This window comes from Ictalurus furcatus, chromosome 9, assembly GCF_023375685.1.
Source record: "Ictalurus furcatus strain D&B chromosome 9, Billie_1.0, whole genome shotgun sequence".
Taxonomy (NCBI): Eukaryota; Metazoa; Chordata; class Actinopteri; order Siluriformes; family Ictaluridae; genus Ictalurus; species Ictalurus furcatus.
Genome location: NC_071263.1, coordinates 17,594,671 through 17,618,426, shown reverse-complemented (window position 1 = coordinate 17,618,426; position 23,756 = coordinate 17,594,671). Strand labels below are relative to the sequence as shown.

General features: G+C 39.6%; 1 protein-coding gene across 3 annotated transcripts in view; it reads left to right on the top strand.

Annotated features, from left to right (window-relative positions):
• Positions 1-23,756, top strand: part of mipol1 (mirror-image polydactyly 1) — a 50,448-nt gene that overhangs the window by 20,978 nt on the left and 5,714 nt on the right. For all 3 annotated transcript variants that reach the window (XM_053632833.1, XM_053632834.1, XM_053632832.1), the window contains 8 exons: positions 233-368; positions 1,921-2,026; positions 4,606-4,735; positions 8,241-8,274; positions 8,648-8,818; positions 12,704-12,805; positions 17,382-17,482; positions 22,511-22,699. In XM_053632833.1, the coding sequence (XP_053488808.1) occupies positions 233-368; positions 1,921-2,026; positions 4,606-4,735; positions 8,241-8,274; positions 8,648-8,818; positions 12,704-12,805; positions 17,382-17,482; positions 22,511-22,699 (969 nt within the window). The remainder of the gene's footprint in view (positions 1-232; positions 369-1,920; positions 2,027-4,605; positions 4,736-8,240; positions 8,275-8,647; positions 8,819-12,703; positions 12,806-17,381; positions 17,483-22,510; positions 22,700-23,756) is intronic.

Here is a 23,756-nt window from a genome sequence, read left to right as displayed (position 1 = left end):
AGAAGTAATTTACCTGCCAATACACCACAGTGATACTTTAATATTAGCTTAAAGGTCAACTGTATGATTTGCGTAATATCTCGAAAGTAAATAAGACAGTAATATTCTTGAAAGTTTGAAATTGCGTCCCTTGTGTATTTGATAATTGAATGTCAAAATGTGACAGATTCGTTTGTGTTGCCCGTAAGGGAGTTTAATAAGACCGTTTCTAATGAACTGTTGTCTTTTTCAGAGGACTCACAGATGAGGGCAATGAGAATTCCAAAGTTACTCATGAAACCAAAAGGCAAGTCCCGTTCCTGGATAAAGAGAAGAACATTGCATTCCTATTGAAGGAGCTGGACTCGCTCAGAGACCTCAATAACAAGGTAAAACTATGCATTTTAAAGTAGATTCACTGCTTGAGATTAGGTTGTTTCAACAGGCCTTTTACCTATATTTGATTTCTGGCAACACACGTATATACAAAGGGGTGACAACAGAAAAACCATAATAAAGCGTCGTTTTAAAGTGCTGTGTCACCAGAACAGCGTCAGTATGTCCTGGTACAGATTCTACAAGTCTCTGGAAATGTACTGGAGTGATGAACACCATTGTTCCAAAAGATAATTAATGCTTTGATGATGATGATGATGGTGGAGAGCACTGTCTAGCACATTAGTCCAAAACCACCAATAGGTGTTCAACTGGGTCTGGTGATCCTTTTCATTTCATCACACCATTCATTCAATGACCGCATGTGATGTGGGCATTGTTGTCCTGGAAAACACCACTTCTCTGATGATAAAAATGTTTCATCCTAGAATAAAAGTGATCCGTCAGAATGCAGGATTACAGTAGGACATTGGAGTTCTCAGGTTTAAATTACTTTTATTACTTCAGTGGTCATATACATAGCACACTTTGATATCTTAAATGGGATTATGACTGTTATTTGATTTCAGAAAACCAAATCAGTTGGATTTTAGGACCAGTATCAGGTTATTCAGTGCATATACACACTTAATCTGATATCTGTCCACTGATAACTTAAACGATCTGCCTGTAGATCAGCATATAGACAGCTTGAGAAAAGACAGTATTAGGTACAATATGCAACCATAAGAACTTGCAGCAAAGCAACTTCCTCTTTTCTTCTTCTTCTTCTATTTTGTGCATGTTAAAATATTAAATTAAAATTTTTTTATTAATTTTGCAACACACACATTTTGCTATTTCAAAGTACATTAATATCGTCACTACTTATAGAGACCCTACCAGAAAATACATTATTGACACATTGGCTAGGAATTTTCCAGTTTTCAGATTACTTAAGTGCACGTAAACACATTGATCAGCGTATTGCCATGTGTCGTGCAGGTCTTTGTTGTGTCCTGTGGCTGTCACTGTGACTATCTTTGCTCATCTGGAAACTCTCCCATAATGGGCTGGATTGGAGAAGCCCACTGACACAACTGTAATTGATGTCCTGGGTTTGCAAGTAGCTGTGACTCCTGACAGAAAGGCAGGAACATGTCCTGAGAGTGTTTTCACTGGCAGAGATGTGAGAGAGCTCTTTGAGGGTTCTAGCCCCGCCCACCCGTATTTAAAAAGTGGAGTTGGGACAAAAACAAACTGGGTGAAAAATATTTAAGACAGGAGGTTAAAGCTATCATTTAGAAACCTGTAAAGTATCACTCTCCAATTCAGATTTATTGCCACGTCACAGCAGTTCCTCTTTTTTATTAGCGGCCGATAAATAATGTGCCAGAGAGGTTAGTGCTGCAATTACCAAAGAGCAAACGGGAACAGTCTGAATGGTTGTATGGGATTCACTTTGTTAAGGGACAGAAATGCTGGCGGTTGCCAGAACACTGTTTGATTCCATTCCTGAAGGGAGGTGACACATTGCTCTGTGTGTGTGTGTGTGTGTGTGTGTAGCTCCAGGACAAGCTGGCCCTGAAGGAGAAGGAGCTTGAGACTTTGCGATTGGACAGCCAGCTTCAGGAAGAGAAACTTGGGGCCCATGCATGTGAGAGAGCTGCAGGTACGGAAGAAGACAATGATGAACGATGAGTATTTTACGCAGCAAAACTGAGGAATTGTAGTGTTTACTAATAGACCTCGAAACACACAGTGCTATTTTGCATTGGATTTTGTCTGACATTTATTAATGTACATTAATGTAAATTGGTTTGGTTTTTTTTTTCTTTTTTTTATAAACACATTTGGACAAGCAAAAATTTTATCATCATCTTTGAAACAGTGCCTATTAATGAAGATGATATACTTGAACAAAAAACACAAGGAAAATTAGCTTTTCCAGTAATTTATTCAACAGGAATATCAATAGATGTGATATTCTTCTCTGGAAAAAGTAAGTACACCCTTGGCCTCAGAAGCTAGTATTGCCCTCTTTAGAAGAAATAATGTTTTGTAGGCATTTTGCATAATTGTCCACCAGGCTTGCTGGACTTTTTGACTACTCTTCCATGCAATATTCTTTCAGTTGCAAGATGTTTGAGAGTTTTCTTGCATGTACGGCCTGTTTCAAATCCCCCACAACATTTCAGTGAGATTCAAATCGGGGTTTTGACTAGGCCATTCCATAACCCTCCATTTCTTCTCCTTGATCCATTCCTTGGTGGATTTGCTAGTGTGCTTAGCATTGTTATCCTCCTGAAAGGTCCATTTTCGGTTCAACTTCAATTTTCAGCAGATCTCCTTGCATTATCTTCAAGCACTCTTTTGATCTGATGCAGAATTCATCGTTGAATCAATGAATGCAAGCTGTCCAGTCCCTGAGGCAGTGAAGTAACCCCAAACCATCACATTTCCACCACCGTGCTTCATAGTTGGTGCTTCTCCTGAAAAGGTGTCTTTGGTCACCACCAAACATGTCTGCTATTACTGTGACCAAACAACTCTATCTTTGATTCGTCTGTCCAGAACACATTATTCCAAAAGGCCTGGTCTTCGCCTATTTGCTCATTGGCAAACTGTAGTCTTGCAAAGGCTTTTTTTTTTCCTGGCACACCTCCCATGCAGGTCAAATTTGTGCAATCTCTTTCTGATTGTAGAAGCATGCACTTTGACACCAACAGTTGGTTGGACAGATCCCTTTCCAGACTCATATGCATCAACAACTTTTTTTCTGAAGACCTTTTAGAACTCTTTTAGAACTCTTTAAATCTTGGCATTATGACACCACACACCTCAATAACAAAGGGAACACCGGACACCAGATGAGAGGGGTATAAATAAGACGGGTTGCACCTGCACTCCCTAAGCAGGTTCTGATCACTGGCACCCAATCAGAGAGACCTGAAGTCTTTCACTGTTATAATAATTATCCATTCATTAGGCATACACACAACTATCAGAGCAAATCAGGCTACATTGTTGCAAATTGTTTTAATTGAATTTGCTTGCTGCTCATCTTTGCTAAACAAATATTTAAATCTGTTCATGGTTCTTCTTTTTTTAACCATCCAGAAAACTGTCTATCATACTTTTGATAAATAAAAGACACAAGACATATAGAGCACAATTAGGAATCCAAATGTTCATTTAATAATCAAATGAACATGCATGTATTTGCCATCCTCATTTTAATATAATTTGCATGGTTCAGGAAGGCAGTGTTTAAAGAACAAATTCTACCAAAAATGCTATATTGATTTTCCTTACTGAACTTTGGCATGACTTAGCTGGAGGCTGCGTGTTTATCATTAAGCCAGCTCAGAGAGGGGAATTAGATGTTAATGGATGTCAGTGCTACTTTCAGTGGGCTTCAAAGTAACGTAAGGGATAGTGTGATGATTCTAAAAGCTTATGGATCTGATCAGACAGTCTCAGTGTGTGATTATTTTAGGAACAGGATGGATTTGGCCAGAGTATACCACGTGAGGAGTGTAAGCAGGGCAAAAAAGCACACTTTAGTCTGCTCAAATTCTACAAAAGATGAATATCAGAAAAGTTTTTTTCCTTTCAATTCAAAGCTTAGAAAATAATTTAGGCACTAAGCTTAGGTAAAGTTTGTTAATTCAATATATATGTTTAGATGTATTAAATATAAGGCTGATGGATCCAAGTTTTGTGTTGTTTTGGCAAACATATTGCTTTCCATCAATTCTCAAAGTACCAGCCTGGTACTGAAGCCTTCTGGTCACAAACAGTATGCCTGTCCTGTGTATGAGTAGTGTGAAATGGTTTCTGACATGAGCCATGTGTAATTGCTTGTTCTCCCTTTAAAGTAGTAGTGGTAAACCAGGGTAAAGTAAAGTGGTAAACCAGGGTGTTTTGATGCTGAAATTTTCCTTATAGAATGCCACTCCTGGACTTGACTCTGACTGCAAGGTACATCACAGCTGCTGTTTTTATTAGTCTGGGCACACATGTGTCAAACCTGAGCAGAGGCAGCCATCTCAAAATGAGGCTCACTTATAGTTATTAATACCTTTGCCACAGTGTTTCAGTAGCAATAACCTTTTTCCCGAGGAGCTTAGCCTTGTTATTGTGCAGCTGGAACACTGGTTTTGGCAATACAAGAGTAATAACCACCCATCTCTGTCTTACACTTTCTCTCTCTCTGTCTGTCTTTCTTTCTGTCTCCAACTCTCTTAGCATTAGTGGAGGAGATTTATAAAGCTCAGAGGGAGAGGGACCAGGCTGTCATGGCCAGACTGCGGCTAGCTAATGAGGAGCGGGATGAGGCTCTTCTCCGAGCCAAGAAACTTCATGAGGCAGTACTTGAGTATGGTGTTCTATTATTTTATATTATATTGATTCATGCAACCCATTTAGCCACTCTTTCTAGAAGTCTTTCTAGAAGATAGCAGGTCTGGGTATGTATCTGCTCACATTCAAATAGTCTTTTCATTTGTCCAAGCCCATTGAGTCTCCAAAGAGGACTGGGGTCAATCCAGTCTCGTTCTTGTTCAATCCACTGTTCTAGCAACGAGTTTCATTTTCAGAATTATATAGAGTGCAAAGAACATATTATTGAGTTGAATCATTGTTATTGAGTTCTTTTATTGTCCTATTAAACCACTGATTTGCATCTTATTTAGACTTGTATTGAAGTGGATGAAGTAATAGTAAAGACCCAGAAGCAGCTGTAAAATGTACAAGAGGCTTTCCATTATATCTTTCAATTCAACCCTGTGTTACAAACCAATCTAAAATTTTCAGGCCTTTTGTACTGGTGCTTTAGGGCTTTGTGAAATGCACCCAGGGTGTGGGTTTACTTGTCAGCCCTATGGGAGGCTGCTTTGTTCCTGCTGTTGCTGGACAAGCTGGATGAATGGACTCGGGGGGTGAGAAGGGTGAGGAGAGAAAAATCCAATATCGACTGGTTTGGAAATATATCAGACGGGTGTGACATTTCATAAGAGTCCCTTCACCCTAGTGCTGGCTTGTCAGTCAAAAGTTGCACTGCATAGGAAATCAATCAAGTCCTTCAGCTCAGCAGATATTTACCGTTAACACCCTGCCTCAACTGCCCTAATTAATGTGATGATCTTTTTCTGTTTGTCTAGTTTGCAGGTGTCGGCAGTTATAGGGTGAGACTGCTGTTCTTAAGTAGTGGGATCGTTTAAAGCTTAAAGCTTTGTGCACCTGCACCTGTAAGAGATCGCGATAGATATAATGTCTTGGAAGTAATTATAATTTTACTTCAGGGTAGGGCTGCACGATTATGGCCAAAATGATAATCCCGATTATTTTTGATCAATATTGAGATCTCGATTATTTATCACGATTATTCATTGATTTTAGTAACAACATATTTTTATTGTACTTTCACATTTAAATAAACAGACTGCTGCTTTCACCTCCATATTACATTTGCATTTATTCACTTAGCAGACGCTTTTATCCAAAGCGACTTACAAATGAGAAAGTATTGTATACATTCCTGTATACAATGTATTGTGCTACATTCCTGCTAATGTACAAATCTTTGCATCAAATTAGACTGATCCTTAAAGTGCATCATCTCATAGAAGCAAAATATTAATAAAATTGTACCCAAAATATAGGATAAGTAAAAATGCCATCAACCAAATTAAAATATGTATCAAATATAACAATATGCAACTAAATGAAAACAATTCAGGCATATGTAGAAAAGGCAATAACAGTGTTTACAGGAGGAGAGACGCAAGACAATTTCTTTTAGGAGATTACAAAAATTTAGGAGCACAGTTGAAGTGTAGTTTTTTTTTTTTTTTTTTTTTTTTTTAGAGATGGTAACGTTAATGTGCCACAATATAACACACAAGTAGGCATGAGAAAACTTGAGCTTGTCAATTATGACAGAATTTAGGAACATAGTGCATGATTAATAAAAGATGGCGGTTGTGAAATCGGGAAGTTGAGAGAAGCAGATGATGTACAGTGTTACTCGTCATCATAATGGCTTGAAAAGCAGTGTGAAAGTAACTGTTGCGTGGTGTAGATGCATTTTGGACTTCCTGTAGTTTTTATTCCGATTGTATTATACAACTCCGAACAGGTCACTCGCACCGGTGTGAATAAATATTTATTCACAGTTGCACAAAGTACTTTTCAGTTGCAAATGCGACTGAAATGGTCGCACTGTAGAGCCCTGAGTTTATCTGCAAAGTTTTTTCCTGTTCGGCGTGATGAGGTTTAATGTCCCCGACAACCTCTGTAGTGCCATTTAGCATCATGCTAGTGTCATAATTTCCCCTCGCGCAAGCACTGGAGCTTGCAGCGAAACTGGTAGCTTGAGCGCTAAGATGATACGCAATTTCCGGGTTTTGGCACTACAAAATGACGTCATCTCCACGCTGCTCTATGTGATTGGCTGTAAGTGTAGGAAGCGCTTGATTTGAGTGGAGAAAACAGCAGAGTTTTCTATGAGCGGAGGACGAACTTTAAACATCGATATCGCAGTCGATCATGTTCATTTAATCGTGGGCAGTCAAAATTGTAATCGCGATCGATATTCGATTAATTGTGCAGCCCTACTTCAGGGTATACAATTCAGTACATTTGAATTCTACGATTAGCATTATTAGCAGGCATTTTCCACCCCATATCACCTAAATACTTTATTTATTTATTATTATTTTTTATTTTTTTTTACTTGTGTCCTGCTTTTACATATTAATATTATTGTTTGCTACTCAATACGTCACCCACACTCATGTTTAATTTAATGACAATTCCTCATGTCACTCAACTAGGCTGCAGTAATTGAGTGGCATGAAATGCTTTTTCTGCCATTCTTTTGAACGCCAGATCACGATTCAAAATCTAATTATGCAAACATCTTTCTCAAAGCTGAATTGCAGTGCCCATATCAGCCTCCCTCTGGAAATGGTAATTGATAGCCAAGTATGTAGAATCCCATTATCGTTGGGAATCTATGGGAACTGGATTGGGAAGACACGTTTTAAAATCTTATTTTCACAGGTCACTGCTGGGTCTGTGTGTGAATGAGTATGTACCTTTATAATGGCAGGTTATCCATGTAATGCCTTTGTAAATTATATGAGCGGTTGTTGTTTTTCTGCCAGAGAAAGTCTGGAACAATCCGATTTACTCTCAGTAGAGAGAGACCCTACAAGGATTACTGCATTTTCTCAGGAAATTGATCAGGTTCAAAAAGTAGGCACATAGTCATGATGCTTACTTTATATATGTGTATATATTAGTTAGTTGATGCATGTTAGAGAAATGTTTGTTAAATTGAAATAAGTGCAATAGATGACTGGGGCTTGTATTCTTGTGTAATGCTGTAGGTTGCACACCAGGTTTCTCATACAAATGGGAGATAAAACACACAGTGAAATATTTTTAAGTTGAATGTGTCTGTGATTCAGTAGGCACTGGGCTCCATAATTAAAGTTGTCTTTACCTTATAAAATGTTCTCTACCAGAAGGATCTAAACAGTTCAGTCCTAATACTTATCGCTTCTTTTCTGCACATATGAACATTTGATCCCCGTGGTCATATAGTGTAGTAAACATTAATATCTTAACAGTTCACTGTCAGTGCTGAGCAGAATGGGCATTATTGTCGAATAATAGCAGGGACTGGTGGCACTTTTAATATGCTGGAGTGTCTTCTGCACCACACAGAAAAACCAACAGAATGCAATTACTGGCTTTAGGAAGTGATCTCATTTTGCCAAGTGCTGGAAAGGAAACTGATGGAAGCTCACTACATTTCATTTCTGTCGTTCTCTCACTCTGTCTCCCCCTCCCTGCCTTGCACCCTTTTTCTCCAGGCTGGAGAATATTAACCCAGAGGAAACTGACATGGTAAGCCCTTTGGAGAATTTCATGTGGTCTTGCAGGTTTTTCTCCATACCATTACAGTGAGATTGTGTTATATTAGAAAATGACCTTAATAAACAAAAGATTGGGAACACTGCTTATATCAAATTTAAGTTTTATTCTTTGTTTAAAGTCAGACACAAGAAACCTTTTAACAAGAATCAAATGATGAATGTTAACATGGAAGAAACATGAACATGATCTCTGCCTTCCTTTTTTGTCCTACTAATAAAACCCTAAAAAAAAAAAAAAAAAAAAAAAAAAAGTAGTATATTTTTGCCCTATCCTGAAATTTGTATCCTTTCTGTGAATTAATGAAGTGTGTGTGTGTGTGTGTGTGTGTGTGTGTGTGTGTTAGGACCTGGAGGAGTTGCTCAACAGAGTGAGCAGTGCGGATTCTGCCTTGAGCATTGAGAAGGGTGGTATGGCCATCATGGAGCGCATTCAGAGGGCTAGGGAGCGCCGCTCTAAGATTACCTCTGAGGAGATGAAAGCTGTCATAGAGGAGCGAGACAATGCCTTAACCAGGGTAGGAATCGGTATCACAGTCAACACACACATCACGCTCCAGTCAGGGTCAGCCTTAACACACTTCGATTCTCAAGACTTCACACACACTTGTCGTGTACCAAGCCTGAAACCTTTACGGCTCAGAAGAAGATCAAACACCTTTATTTAAATATTGACTGTTCACCATTCCTACTGCATTTTAACACCTCTGTAAGATGCCTTTGATAACCAGTCTATTATAGTGCATATTATACTGCATATAGTGTTTATTCACTGATCCGACCCTGATTTAAGAATCAACACAGCAACTACCTAATTCACATGTAGTGACAAATATTGCTGCATAACCTCAAATATTTGATATACCATTCCTACACGCATATTTCAATCAAATGAAAACAAACAATCAGGTAGCCAAATATTGACATCCAGATATTTTACTTCATTGCAAAGTTCAAGCGTGGGCCAGTGTATTTGTTCACAATTCTTGGTTGATGGTTACTGGCCATATTACATAATGTCCCATAAAAGTCCATGATGCTTAATATTTTTACACTGGATTATTTTAAAGGCACTGCAAATATTGATTCTTATGAGCCGGTTATTAAAAGGCACTGATTATCACTATTATCTTACAGTCTCAGAAGAAGTACTAAACTGTACCTTCCCCTGTTTGTGGGGTTGGTGGTTTGTGTATCTTTTCCTAGGATGGTGCATGTAGAAAGGCAATTACCCTTGTATCAAAGGCAATAGTGCAAGGCAAGAGTGACACTGTCATCACAGGTCACTCACATAAGCCATATAATGTAATTGAGAATTTATTCATTAAGTATTCTCCATACAAGCACAGATACAAAAATATGCAGCGATGACAACTTCTCAACTGTTATTTATCCTTCCCAATAACTAATTAAGAGTCCCAAGACTCATCCTTGCTTCAATGGATAATCTCACCTGGATTTGTACCTGTTATGAAATGCTGTAATCATAAAGACTGTGCTGTGCTCATTACAGGATTCTTATATTGTTATCTTATAGCATTCTCATACTGAACATCATTTCAAAACATGTACTGTTTGCGTCTACAACTGCATACTGTAATGATTTATGATCAAACTATCCGGTGTCACCCAGAAGAGGATGAGTTCCCTTTAGAGTCGGGTTCCACTCAAGGTTTCTGCCTTATGTCATCCCAGGGAGCCTCTGGCTTGTTCGTTTAGGATCTAAATCTATATGCAGATTAGGCAGATAAAGCTGCGTAAACAGCTATTGTTAAAAGTGAAAAAACATTTAATTGAATTAAAGAGCAAGACATGTATTACAATTGATGAATCAACATGATACTTAAAGGGGGGAAAATCCTCAACATGGTTAGAAATTCATCTGTGTAGGTGGTCGCAGACTGAGGTCTACTCCATTTTCCTCTGCTCGGATATCTCTGGCCAGATATTTCGAGGAATATTTATTATTGGGGTCCTTGCTGCAGCATTCCCAGTGGGAGACCTGCCTGGATACAAGACAGAAAAGGCAAGCATGTGGAGAAGAAAGGCAGCACAGCAGACTGAGTCTGTGCTATGCTGCTTCAGTACCTCCGCTGAAGGAAAGCTGTCTCTCTTTCTGCACACATCCTCTTGCTGTTTATAGAAACTCACATATGGATGATTACTGAGTCTGGCACATGAGAAAACTCTTCAATTACTTGTTTTTTTTCTTCTTACCTAGACCAAACTCTGTTCTGAACTTCACTGCTATTTCTCCATATTTAGTCTGTTAGCATGAAGTCACTACATTCTGATTTTGGATTTATGCCTTTTTTATAATCTGTCTCACAGTTTCATGCATACACATATTTTATATAGTGTACTTGTGTATAAACTCTTCTTATTGTGTCCTCCATTTTAGAGATAAGTGAACCTCATATTATAAGTCCCAGTATATGGAATGATCTACAATCTGTAGAAAATGGTAGCCTGAGTAAGCAGAGTTAACCTCTCCAGTGCAAATGCAACTCCACCCAAACCCCCAACCTATCTGAGATTTCTATGAAATAGTGCCCTGATTTTTCAGCAAGGCCAAAAACCCATCTACAGGGCAATTTCAGAAGTATGTTGCAAACGCTGGCCTAATCCCTCTGAGGCAGAGATGGGTCCCCTCTCTATCCTTAAGGATTTCTCTCTCCCCTGCCGCTTCTCCCATCCCTCTCTTCATCTCGCAGGGATTAGCTGCCGGCAGCAGGCAGAGGGCCGCCACATCCCTCCGGCCTGCTGGAATATGAAAAGCTGGATAAGTGTTGGGAGAAATAAATCTTATTCTCACTTTCCTCCTATCCTTGAAGTGAATGCTCAGAATAAGATGTGCTTCGTTATGTCCCTGCGCCTGATACGCTTATTGAATTTCTCCTGATATTGATAGACTGCTGATGTTAAAGTAAGAGCGGAAATGAAATCGCCTCTCTAGATGATTTAAGCCATTCTGAATGTTCTTGAAATCATATTCTGTGGATTTGCCCCCTCACTCAGTTTGCTATTATGTGGCTTTAATGTACTCATACCGACTGTAATTGTCTATCGAAATTCAGTGATTCAGAATCGACTGACTGATTCATGGTGGTAAATTCGAGAGCCTAACTTGGTTAATGTGTCTGCTTGTATGCCTCATTTCTCTCAGACTGTGGCTATTTTTGGGGGGCTAGCAGCAGGATAGGCCTTTGCGTCAGAACAGAGGTGCATTCTGATTTAAATACGTTTCCCCCAAAAAACATCTGTTGCCTGAGAGCCATAACTCAGACTGACACTAAAGAGGAGCTGTGTGTTTTGTCTGAACGGCAGCGATATTATTATAGTCTGCAGAGGAAAGGGCCGGGAGTGGGCTCGATGGCTGAAAGGCTTGTTTGCGTGGACACTGGGCTTTGTGGCAGCTGGATGTCGAAACACTGGGACTTGTCAGGCAGCGAGGATGGTTTACATTCCTAGTAAGTGTCCTTCGGTCTTGGTATGTGCACACGGAGAAGAGCACATATGGACTGGTCTAAAACAACTCGGCTTACAATAATACTCAGCAAGGGGCTGTCGCATAACAGTGTTTATACTGTCTGTTGCTCAGTCTGTCTGTTAGTGCTGCTTTCAGTCCTGTTGCTGTGTAAGAAAAGAGCGACTGGAGCAGAGGTATTAGGGTTAGATTTTCATGCGTGTTATATATAGTTGATCATTACAGTATGTAGCTGCAACTGATTTTCACTAATATATGGATGGTATAGCTAAATATTTTAACAAACACATCCATACCTTAAATTGTGTGTCTTTTCTCAAACCAAAGTTTTCTTATATAATATTTTGAAATACACCACAAATGAATGTGTTTCTCTAAGGATTACATACAGAGAGAGTAATATCAGTAGTGTGTGCTTTACAGTAAATGTAATAACAACTAAGTCTGAGGGCTAGTATCCTGCTGAGATTTCACCTCTCATTGAACAGCTTTAGTTACACACTGTTTCAGTGCAACATGCTCTTACTGAGTCTGCAAGGCACACTGTAAATATTAGTTCAGTTCTGTATGTTAAATAATAATAGCGTATAAATTGTGTACAGGGTGCAAAGTTTATTTATTTTACTCAAAATACAAACGGTGTGTAAATAAAAAGGCCAGATCTGGTATAAACATGAACAATGCATTGAGTTTGACCTTTTCTTTGTCCATGAATGCATGTACTGTTTGGATAGGCGATCAGTCCAGAAAGAAGGTTCCATTTGAATGAGAAAAATGATTGAGATACTTGAACGAAGATGAATCATCAGAGAAAGAGGATTCCAGAAGAGCTGCTTGTTCTCATTCCCAGGTTCATATATGTTGTGATGTATTCCAAGTGCTTCTTGTCTAAGTGTCTAAATCTGCCTCTCTGCAGTGCAAGCGCCTCGAGCAAGAGCTTCTTCACACCAGAGAGCTGAGCCAAACCAACAACACCTGTCACTTGAACATGGCACACAATCAGGAACGGGTGCACAAGGTACATTTACAGCATTTGGCAGACGCCCTTACCCAGATCGACTTACATTTTATTTCATTTATACATCTGAGCAGTTGAGGGTTAAGAGCATTGCTCAAAGGCCCAACAGTGGTGGCTCGTCAGTGCTGGGGTTTGAACTCATGACCTTCCGATCAGTAGCCCAATTAGGAGCCCAGTGTATTAACAAGTAAAAAACATACACACCTAACGACACCTTGTGCAGTATATTCTTAAAAATGGTCCCCCCGACCCAGATTAACCCCCATACGCTGACAGCCCTCAATCATCAGCCCATTAACTAATCAGGCCTATTATTTATTAACTTTTATTGATTTAGAGCTGGGCTGGCAGTGATTAGTGGGACCATAGTGGTAGTGTTACACAGGGTTTTAAGGTGACGGAGCGTTCAGCGAGCTGCGATACCTCGCTACATGTCTGTCTGGGAGGAGCAGGGCAAACACAGCCCTGTTTGATTTGCTGTATTTATCTGATGCAGCCAGAGCCCTTGAGTTAAATGCAGAGTGCTGTAAAAGGGCCGTCATTAGATAGAGCTGAGTAAACACACTCCGAGAGAGTGAGAGAGGACATTTCACCAGGGGAGCAGTGTCAGGGCCACGACCTGGGACACTGCCCCATGCACACCGATTTCACATTAACTCCCCAACACACATTGGTAGGATGTGTATGCACCACGTTCTTCTGAGGTATAATGTGTTAACCCGTTATTTAAATAAGATATGTTCATCTTCTTTCAGCAAGCTTCATGGTGCAAATATGTAGTTTTCACCTTTTACACAGTTTTAATTTTGGTATATACAGTAAATTGCTGATTTCTGAGCAAAATCCCTCCTTAATGTACAGATATTAAATATAATTTGTTAATTGATTCAGATACGTATGGAGTCAGATACGTTTTTTTTTGTTTTGTTTTGTTTTTTACAGTGTTGGGGTATTGGTTTCATAATCTATCATGCACATGATTTCCTGTGTAGTCTTTACATGTATGCAAATCATCCTGTGTTTGCACATAAATATTTGTAGTTGGATTTGTAGATTATGTTGTTTGGTAAAGTGACAATCATTTTGAATTGAATCAGTGTAATCCATTGGCCTGACAGTGTAATGGTATTAGTCAATTAAAGACACTCAATTCATTTATTTTGAATTGTAGCTAAAATGGTTGGACATGGTTGTGACATGGTCTTGGTTACAAATACTAAGCATGTATGAAAATCTAGATCATGAAAGTCCAGTTTGAGTCTTGGGTCAAAGCTTTCCAAGGACTTCCAACATGTTCTGATTTTACAATTAAGGTGGTTAGCAGAATGGCTTATTAGGAAATATATTAAATTTTGTTATTAATGTAGCACTTGGTTTTTCTTTAAATCCCCTTAATTACAGATTGACTCTTGGGATTACAGAGCGGGGTTTTTAATTTAAAATGAAATGGGAACAGCTGTCGAAAAATTACTCAACAGTGCTAGGAACATATCCACAAAACAATTTAAAAATGAGCAGGACTTCTACTCATCGACTGACATTTTGTTTAAAAAAAGAGAGAGAGCATAGCATAGAAAATGTTGTACAAAACCCCTATTCAAAAATCTTTATATCAAATTTGGAGCACATAAGCTTTTAGAGATTTATTCAGGATGAATATTAAGAGCTAGGTTTTAAACTGTCACTCATATTGTTAACACTGTTAACTGTAAAAAAAAAAAAAAAAAAAAAAAAAAAAAAATTGTAATTATGGAACAAGGAGTAAGAAACTTGACAGGTGGCAGGATGGTATCATACTGTATTTCGCAAAGTAAGCAGGTTACTCGCCAAGAAATTGTCACTTTGAGTTTCAGTTGGAGAAAACCTGAGGCTATTCACTCTTATCTCTTATTACATCTCTGTTTTACCTTTGCATCTGTACGGGAACCTGTTCACCAGCCATTTCAGACGAATGGATATGAGGTGTGTGTGTGTGCGCGCGTGTGTATGTGCGCGTGCGTGCGTGTGCATGAGGCTTTAGGGAGCTCTAAATGCCTAGGGTGGAGTGCCAGTGTGGGGGTTGAGAATGGGTTTGAAGTGGCTGCGGAGGTCAGTAGAAGCGGGCTGTTGTTGAGGGCTTTGCCCTTGCCCTGAACCACCTGTGTTTGCTCTGCAGCTTTTCTCTCAGAGCACTGTCGGCCACACAGTGATCACACAAGCCTGCCCCGGTTCCCAAGCCGCTAACACACTAAACCGTTATTGCTGCTTCCTCTAACCCCTCAGAGATCAACCACCCCATCTAAACGGGATTCTTTTAAATAGATTTATTTGATTATATTGGACAAAATGAATATTGAACATTGTTTGTCCTCTATTTAATAAGACCTGTAATAAGACCTTTTTTATCATGTGAAATTTTTGCTCTTTTTGTAAATGGACACTTTTGCTTGTAAGGCACTCCAAACAGGCCAGGCTTTTTCCATTATACCCTTCAAAGACGAGTGTGCCTCCTGATTTTCTTCCTTATCTTTGACCACCACTTTGCTCAGTAAATAATACTTGGGCATTAGACCAGTCATACTGTATGCCTGCTCTTCTGTATACATTTCTGTTTATCTGTGTTCTGGCTCTTAACAAGTGAGAATGGTGACTTGTCTCAATGAGGAAATTCTCTTTATCAGGTGATTCTGAATGGAGAGTAATGTGGATTTGATCAAATTGCAATGCAGAAATCTGATTTCTCTTCATTAGAGAAGATAATTGATTAGTAAATAAGCAATGAAACTGGTTTGCTCTCAGAGTGCAGCAACAGTGATGGTGTGTGTCACTGCTGACTCTCCCCACTGGGGCCGAAAGGCCATGCTCTGCCCAGCACTGCCCTACCCAGCAGCCTCTCCTAAAGGTCAAGGCAGCCACTCTCCTTTACACAGAGTAATCTCTCCAGGTTAAAACGCCACTCTGTGGACCTCATTTGGATAATATTATAATGAATGCTGATAAAATACATATGATTAAAAGAATCTGGCTTTGAAGCTGAGCTCCGCTCCCTGTTGGAGAAAAGTACATATTGACTTTAGAGGTTAGCGTCTTTTTGATGTTCTCTTTGACTTGCGAGACCTGCACTCCAGTAATTAGAACGATTGGGCTGCAGTGACAGAAGCTGCAAGCACTTAGGGCAAAGGTGTTTATAGCACTCACCATTCTGCATCTCATTAGCAGTCATTCTGCATCTCCACAGCAGGTTAGTTTTTTCCTTCAGTACAAAAACCTTTTTTGAAAATAAAACCAACAGCTTAATTGTGAAGATAGTTGCTTTTTCTTTTTACCTTTTTAGAAAGAATGTAGGTAAGAACATGTACTCAAATGACATGTGATGTGATAGGTTTATAACATGCAGTACATATTTGTGACACATCACTGAGAGTGTACACTGATATTGGGCAGTGGGGTTTTTTCTTAAATAAAATGCTTAGGTGAAATACAGTACAAGCTACAGTTTTTAAATAGAGACAGATCTTATAATAATTTGAATGCCGAAATCCTACTGGAGAAGTCTGTACACAGCAGGATTGTAGGTTGAGCCCGATGTGTTATCACTCTAAGTGTATGGAGTAATACAGTACTCCTTTAGTCTGAAGATAAGGCACAGAGAATCCCATTCACCTATTCTATAACACAGGGGAAATTTATATCTCAACTCTACACTTTAACTCTCACTATAACAATAAAACACATTTATAACCCTGCTATCCAGCAACATTGACTGAGTGTGAACCTGGGCTTTTCAAATTTATTTTTTATTCCTGACCCCTTCACCTTAGTCTGTCTCCTGCTCTGTATCTTCCTCTCATCATAGAGATAGTTAGTCAATCGCAGGCATTTACAGTAGGGCAGGTTGTTGTGTTTGTTTAGACAACCTCCATTATCTCTCCCAGTGCTCACAGCTGTTGGGAGGGTGAGACCAACAATGGATCTGTTTCAACGGCTGGTCATTAGCAGGAGCTTTAGTACTGGTCAGGTTTAAGCAGGGGACAGTGTTTACCCAGCCTCCCCCTGCAGCCTGTGTCACCCAACATGCTGTCTCTGAGTAGGTGCTGAATGGGAAGACAATAGAGTGAATTAGATCCCCCTTGGAGTGAGCTCCTCACCGTGTGTGAGTGAGAGGAAGAGAATGAATGAATGTGTGTGTGTGTGTGTGTGTGTGTGAGTGAGCGAGAGAGAGCGAGAGAGTTACATGGGGAAAGAGTTTGGCAGCAGAGGTTGCACAGCTGAGTTCCATTGTCCATTCTCAATGAGCAGTTAAAATTGGCAGTTCAGATAAGAGAGGTGCATGTGTGTAATCAAATTACAGTCCATAAAGTGGCATTATCAACACTGTGATGGCTCCTAAATGAAACTGTTTGAGACCTGCATAGCGTGTAATGATCTGAAATATTCAGTTGTGCTTCAAAGTGGTGTTAATAATAATATTGATAATAATAAAAACTTGTCACTTTTTAATTTTATTTTAACCAGCAAACGAATAAATAGCTCATTAAGTAATTTTTTTAAATTATTCCTGTGCATTGTTTTAAAACACACTCTGCTCTGTGTGTAGATTCAGGTAGAGTTGGAGGCTGTGCAGCGAGAGAAGGATATGGCTGTGGAACTTGGGCACAAAATGGAGGAGGAGCTCCAGGCCCTGCGCAGGTGCCACAGGTGGGTCATCCATCCTCACACACACACATACACACACAGACAGCATGCTTACTTCACTTCATGCCCAAGTTTGCAATAGTGATTTAGCAGACCTCAGCTAATTCCACAAAGCAAATCATATGATTAGAGCCCAGCTCAATCAAAGAACTTTGCAATGCAATTTTTTTTTTTTTTGTTAAAGGGAACTCAAACACTATAGATTATAAAGTAATACCAACTGTGTGTGTGTGTGTGTGTGTGTGTGTGTGTGTGTGTGTGTGTGTATAATATATACACACACACACACACACACACACACACGCAGATCTCAAGCACTCCTCCCAGTGGAAGTAAAGTTACATATATCAGTGACTTTGTCTGTTACACTTTGCTCTGGCTCTTTCTCTCTTATTCTGGGTTTTTCTTTGCTCTCTCTTGTGCAGGCTCTCTCTCTTTCTCCTCTATAATCTCATTCTTTTGCTCTCCCTTGGTTGTTCACACTCTTCTAAAAGTGTTTTAGCCAATACAATGCTCTCCATTTTAACTTCTTAATAAAGAGCTCTATATGCCAACTCCCTTATTAAAGCAGGCAGGAAACATTTATTGAGCCAGCTCAGCAGCACAGTCTAAAAACAGATAATAAATACTAAAACTAGCTTTCATATGCACTGTGTGCCTTTGTGTGGAGAGGAAAAACAATCTCAAAATAGGTGAGGTGAATCATTGCCATGGAAATTCACTATTCGACTGGGTGAAGTGCATTTGAAGATGTCATACCGATCAGTTTTTCTTCCAGTGCAATGCTTTCCCATGCACTCTTGGAGACTGGCAGTAGATTTGAAGGGTAGGGATTATTATTATTAGTAGTAGTAGTAGTAGTAGTAGTAGTATTATTGCTTTATTCTGACGTTTGGTACCTTGTATGGTATTGACCACAGACATTTCACTAGCGCCTTGACTCAGATTGGTTTGGCCCCTAATACAATGAATCCAAGTATTTATTTGAGACTTTTGCACAGACGTTAATCTCTGAGATAGAATCATGGTCTAAAACAGGTGTGGAGACTCTCACGTCTAGCCTTTTCGTCAATAAGTACGGGAGTCATATACTTGTTTTATCTGTCAGTCAGTTGACGTTTGAAAGAGGATAAATACATTTGGCTCCTAAACTGGTCCTTCTGGTTTGGAAAGCTGTATCCTGTTCTAATGTGACACACATCCTTCTACTTCAAGGATCCTTTTTGTTTTGTTTTATTCAGTGTGTACATGCATTTGCAAAGATATGACCGCTCATGGCGCTTAGAGCAAAACTTCTAGCAGTTTCCCCCACACCGTCTGTGCTAGAGGAGGAAAAGGCAGATATTGTTTTCACCCACACAATCTGTACTGTGTGAGACAGGGGGTTCAGTTCTGCTCCTGCTCCCTATCAGTGTGGCTTTGGGGCTGGATCTTTTAAAAGGGAGAATTCTCCAGACCCAACAAAGGCCAGAAGATATGTTTGCTCTCAGGATTGCCTGGCCAGCTCCATTGTGTCTTTTAGGATAAGACAGTCCAAGTCAGATGAAAGGCCAGAGAATAGATGAGTATACGCAAGATGGAATGTCAGCTGTGAACCTTCAGCTTTGGAAACTCCATCTTCTTTACCCAGAACTATACTGTTAAGAACAACATTGAGGTGATTTTCTGCCGCCAGTTTGGTTTAATGCGTTGTTATTGGCTCGGCTGTGCCGAGGAGGTCAGGCTTTATGTAAGTATAAGGTGCTTTGTTTGAGTGTAAGCCAGAAGCAGAGGGAGTCAGAGGTGGGCTGGACATGGATTAACACCCTGGTCCCCATACGGTCCATCTCCCCAGAGATCAGTCATCATCGCTGAGAGCAACACCCCTGCCCTGCCTGTCAACACCTCAGCTCAGCAGCCATGTGTGTATATATACACTGTGTATATAATGCGGTGGCATTAAACCGAAAGCAGAAATTATTAGGCCACATCACAGATTCTGTGTTAAAGTCTTCACCAAAAGTTGATTAGACGGTTATTTAAACTTTCCTCAAAGCTCAGTATTTGAATGGAATGCTAAATCTAAAGAACGGATCTAATAATACTCATACCCATTGCGTAGTGTTCACACATCATTGCACACCAACTTGCTATGCTAAACTGGTTAGTCATGCTAAGAGAAGAATTTTCAATTTGTGTATGCCTGAGACATGGAAGAAAAACAGGATTTGGTCTCAGTATATGTCTGGATTTGTTTTTCTTTGCCATTCTGTGCTACAAAATATATTTTGTGGATTTCCTAGAATGTCTCTCAGCAAGTGAGCTCCACTGAGGAGAAAAATATCAGGACACTAATTCAAAACGCACAGCAGTGCCCCTGCATTTTCCTGTCCAACACGCTAGGCTGCTATATTATATTGGAAGGTGAACACTGCAAGTGGTGGTGTGTGTTGAAATTGTGTGTATATGAAACCATAATAGGTTTTATCCAAGAGCTGTTGGAGTGATATATGGCTGATGAGGAGGGGTTGAAGATGAGGTGTGGTGCATGTTGGTTTCAGTCCAGTGAAGGTTGCTGTGGATACATGCTTTTCAAGAGGTGGTTCCTTCTTGCTCGATCTTTGGTTGCACTTACTTCTCTGTGTTTAAAAGTTCGCCGCAGGTACATCTCCGTTGAGAGGCTATTTTACATATCCTCTTTGGTAGCATGTTGTGCTGATGTTAATATTTAACCCCTTTCCACAGTGGTAGAGGCAGGTTCATTGGGACCCGGCTCCTTTGATTAGTTATCTTATGATTCTGGTTAATGATTTACATAGTGCTAGACCTGATGTCTGCTGGGCCATATAGAAACTAGAGCAACACAAGCCATTAAACCTTAGGCAGGTGTAGACAGGCACACAATGACGTATCAAAGATAAGAACAAAGCAGGAGCTGTATAAACTGGCCTGCCGATGGCTACATTACTTCTGAAGAACTGGAATGCTGTGTACTATTTCAAGCTATTTTTAGTTTAACTTGCATGGATGTTTACAGTTAGTGCATTTCAGGACATCATATTTAGAGCTTTTGTGTAACTTATTGGTTACCTGAATATTTCCTTTAGTGTCTAATAAACAAGCAGCATTTTGAAGACGAATGTAAAACTGGTCGAAGCTAACAGCCGCCCATGAGAGTGTGTGTGGTCAGGGTGCTGCTGTGTATTTCCTCTGGTCCTCAGTGAACACTCTGTTTGTGCTGCTCACTTGCACTGTTAGCAGGCTTCCCCCCTACTAAACCAAAAAGGCTTTGACCATTTAAGGATTATTTATTTAATTACATTTAATGGCCTCTCATAAAACACTCGGAAAGGGGACTGGGGTCGAGAGGAAACTGAGACGAGTGTACATGTTTGTGGGTGAGAGTTGGGGGGTGGGGGGATAAGATAAGATAATCCATCGTAGGCATTGCTTCTCTGCCCTTGTTTGTCACTGTCATTGGACCTTCGTACCCAATATGTTTGCATTTAATTAAACAAAGCACACAACTTTACATCACTTCCTTGGCTATCAATAACACATCAGAATTGATTGCCTCTTGCTTTCAAAAAAAATAAAAGGAAAGGAGAAGCATGACATGGAAACCTCTCTGAAACTAATTAAAAGGACAAGAGGACAGAATGGGTAATATGACATTAAGGCAAAAACACACGCAATGTCAAGGCTAAATGACACAGACCAGTGGCAATCAATCTAGCTTCATTCTGTCAGGAAAACCACAGCAGCCCTCCTCTGTAGGAGAAGCAGAAAAGAGAGGTTTAGGTCTCATTGTTGTCTAACTGTGTCCCATTATTAGGTGTATTATGTGATGCGGTTTTTCTGTTTGTACTGGGTCTTCCACCTGCCCAGGTTATTAATGACGTATATTGTATAATAAAAGACCTTTAAACCTGTAACCGACAGGGGTACCACATGCTATTTATATGCATGACTTGAAAGCAGCAAGCTATTCCTGTTATTTTATGCATGATCTCTTCCTTTACATTACCCTTTGCATTTTGGTTATTTATTTTGACCATGGATCTAAGGGATGATCTAAGGGGTGCCTTTTAATCCAAGGAGTAGGTATCTAGTCCAAAGGTTTTTACCTGGTTTATAGACTATTATTAGTGTCAGTCCTAGCACAAAGTATGTTGGTACATTTTCTCTGAGAAAGCCACATTTGAAATAAACTGCCATGTCAGCTGGGCTGATTCTCTCTCTTTCTCTCTCTCTCTCTCTCTCTCGCTCTCAAGCTCTCTCGCTCTCTCTCTCACTCTCTTTCACTCTCTTCTCCCTTCTAACCCTGTAATTTTTCTGTTCCTCATATCTCATTGAAAAACACATATCTCCTGTGTGAAACCCCCTGTGTGAGTGCTGCAGCACAGTGATGCAGGCTAAACAATAATGTATTCCACTGCCGTTCTGCTGCATTATTACCCCCAGATATTGTCTCATGTACCGACCTTCTGTTCCAATATTAGATATGTCAGTTGGCTCATGGTGTTGATACAGAGTTACCATTTCTCACCCACAGATAAACTGGGAGCATGCTCTCACTGTATGGGTCAAGTTGTGTGTTTGTGTAAGGAACTTTGGTATGGTATTGGCCATTGGCATATGTGGTGGTGTGAAGGAAGCAATAGGCAAACCCTTAGGTGCATAGTTAAACAAATATAACAACATTTTATACTTTGATATTTTTTGAGAATATCGTGTATATATACTATACTGGTAGACTTGGATGAAATGTGTGGCCTTCAACAATTTCTGTCTGTCTATCTATATGTCTAGCTCCATCATGCTGTTTGTCTGCCTATCTGTCCATCTGACTGTCTCTAACTACTGTATGTCTATCACTGGTACAACAGATTCCAGAGTTTTAATAATAACACAGTGGTTGAGCTTAGCCCTTTCTAGGTATTTTTTTTCTCTGATTATTAGCATCACAAGTGTTTAAGTTGAATAAATGAATAAAGAAAGTTCTGAAGCAATCCTTATCACTCGTACATTAAAGCTTGATTTTTGTCTCAGTGCACAGCAGAGCCAAACAGAGGAGTCTCCATGCTCATCCTCTCCCACATGTGTTAAGGACAGCAGCACAGCCCAAGGACAGAATCTGCTGAATCGTGTGCAGCAGCTCACCTCAGAGCTACAGAACACTCGAACTCAACTCCAAGTGACACAGGAGTCTGAAAGAGAGGCCACTGAAAAAGTGCACAAGTAAGTACAAACAGAAGAACCAACCATTTAATTTTGGCTCTTGTAAAGAATTCACCAGTGAGAGGTTTAGGCTCAGAATAAGTTTTGTCATTTGCAGTATAACATTGTGTTTGCGATAAGTAGTTTAAACTGAAATATTTCAAATAAGTAAAGACAGATTACAGGTCCCATGGGTTCATGATAATGTGAACACAAAAGCAGATGATTATTTTACAATAACAGCCGGTCCCGAAGTCTTTTGTTCCTTGGTTACCACAGAAATTGTTACAAATGTTAATGTATTAAAGAATGAGACGCCATACTTTTAAAAATGTATTGTTACATTTAATGTTGTGGAACATTCACAAAATAAGTTAGTTCCTGTTATCACTTGCCTTATAGGAGCTATAAACATTCCTTCCCTTTCTAACCTATCTCTATCTGTCTCTTGAAGTAAATAAGACAAAAGACACAGCTTGTCATGTTGACGAGAAAACGGAAATTGCATCAATGTCTCTCCTGAAGACTTTCCTGAGGCAGAAAACATACTAACCAATACAAAGCGCCAACACCTGAGAGTCTTTCCATAAATGTTAAATAAACATCCATTAACAGAAAGCATCTCTATATCCGCAATTATAGTTTTCTTTGTTAAATAATACATTTTATACAATCCATTTATTGTTAGCCTTCTATTATTGTGCTGTGACCGTTATACAGACCCTCCAGGATATTGTGATTGCAGAAATTAACGCAAAATCATTCAAACTGTGAAATATTCACACGAGCTTGCAATTTTTCAAACTTATCGCAGATTTTCTGCAGATTTGGGCCAAGATGCGTCATCTGACATCACACCGTGCATTCAGCCAAAGCCGCATCGAACATGAGTACAGCTAAAAGGTTTCATTTACCAACAAACGTCACTGCAAAACACCATGCAAAATAATTTGCTGCAATTTCACCAGCTTAAGTATTTTTCTGCAAAAACTCCAAGTTGCATCGCAAATTTTGTAAAAAACCACAGCAAAATCAAGCATTTTGTGCTACAGCAGTCACAAAAAACTGATAATGTATT